The sequence below is a fragment of the Atta colombica genome, unplaced genomic scaffold, assembly GCF_001594045.1.
Source record: "Atta colombica isolate Treedump-2 unplaced genomic scaffold, Acol1.0 scaffold88, whole genome shotgun sequence".
Classification (NCBI taxonomy): domain Eukaryota; kingdom Metazoa; phylum Arthropoda; class Insecta; order Hymenoptera; family Formicidae; genus Atta; species Atta colombica.
Genome location: NW_017259581.1, coordinates 2,452,232 through 2,452,904, shown reverse-complemented (window position 1 = coordinate 2,452,904; position 673 = coordinate 2,452,232). Strand labels below are relative to the sequence as shown.

General features: G+C 27.3%; 1 protein-coding gene across 1 annotated transcript in view; it reads right to left on the bottom strand.

Annotated features, from left to right (window-relative positions):
- Positions 1–266: 266 nt before the first annotated feature.
- Positions 267–673, bottom strand: part of LOC108693153 (peritrophin-1-like) — a 3,940-nt gene continuing 3,533 nt past the window's right edge. The window contains exon 5 of the mRNA XM_018201927.1: positions 267–433. Coding sequence (XP_018057416.1) covers positions 403–433 — 31 coding nt within the window. The 3' untranslated portion in view covers positions 267–402. The remainder of the gene's footprint in view (positions 434–673) is intronic.

The window sequence follows — 673 nt, the reverse complement described above, 5'->3', positions numbered from 1 at the left end:
ATCTTTGTTTAATAGTTGAAATAAATAATATTGTTAACAATGAATTTTTAATTATTTCCGTGACAAAATATTTATAATTTATAATCAAAATTTCTCTCTTAATTATGCGAAGCGAATTAAATATTATAAATTCTTTTCATTACATAAATAAATTAATTTAATGATTTTCTTAAAGAAAATGTTATCTCAATTTTAGTTCGAGGCATTTTAATTAATAGGAAACTAGGGAATGGAAATCAGGTTTCGATTAATTGACTGAAGACTAATAAAGTAAAAATAAAATGTATTCCAAGACATTCAAATGGCTAAACACACACATGAAGTTACGGCGAAGGAGGTGACACGTGATTAAAGTGAATGTGCGGCGTCCCGATGCGGGACAGATGAGCGTGGACGACTTCCTTACGGCTTCTCGTCCTTGTACCAGTCCTCGCTGCAAGGTAAACGACAGTTATTAAATTCTCCGAATTTTTTAAGCATGATGGTAACTTAATTCAAAACTAGATTTCATAAAAACGTAACGTAGAATAAAATAATCTTAATAATTTTGTTATACAAATAGCGAGAGATTTTAAATTTTGAAATTTACAATTGAAAATTAATTAAATTGAACACATAATATTAAAAATATTTATTAACCGAGTGAGATTGTTGAAATTCTTTTATTTAATAT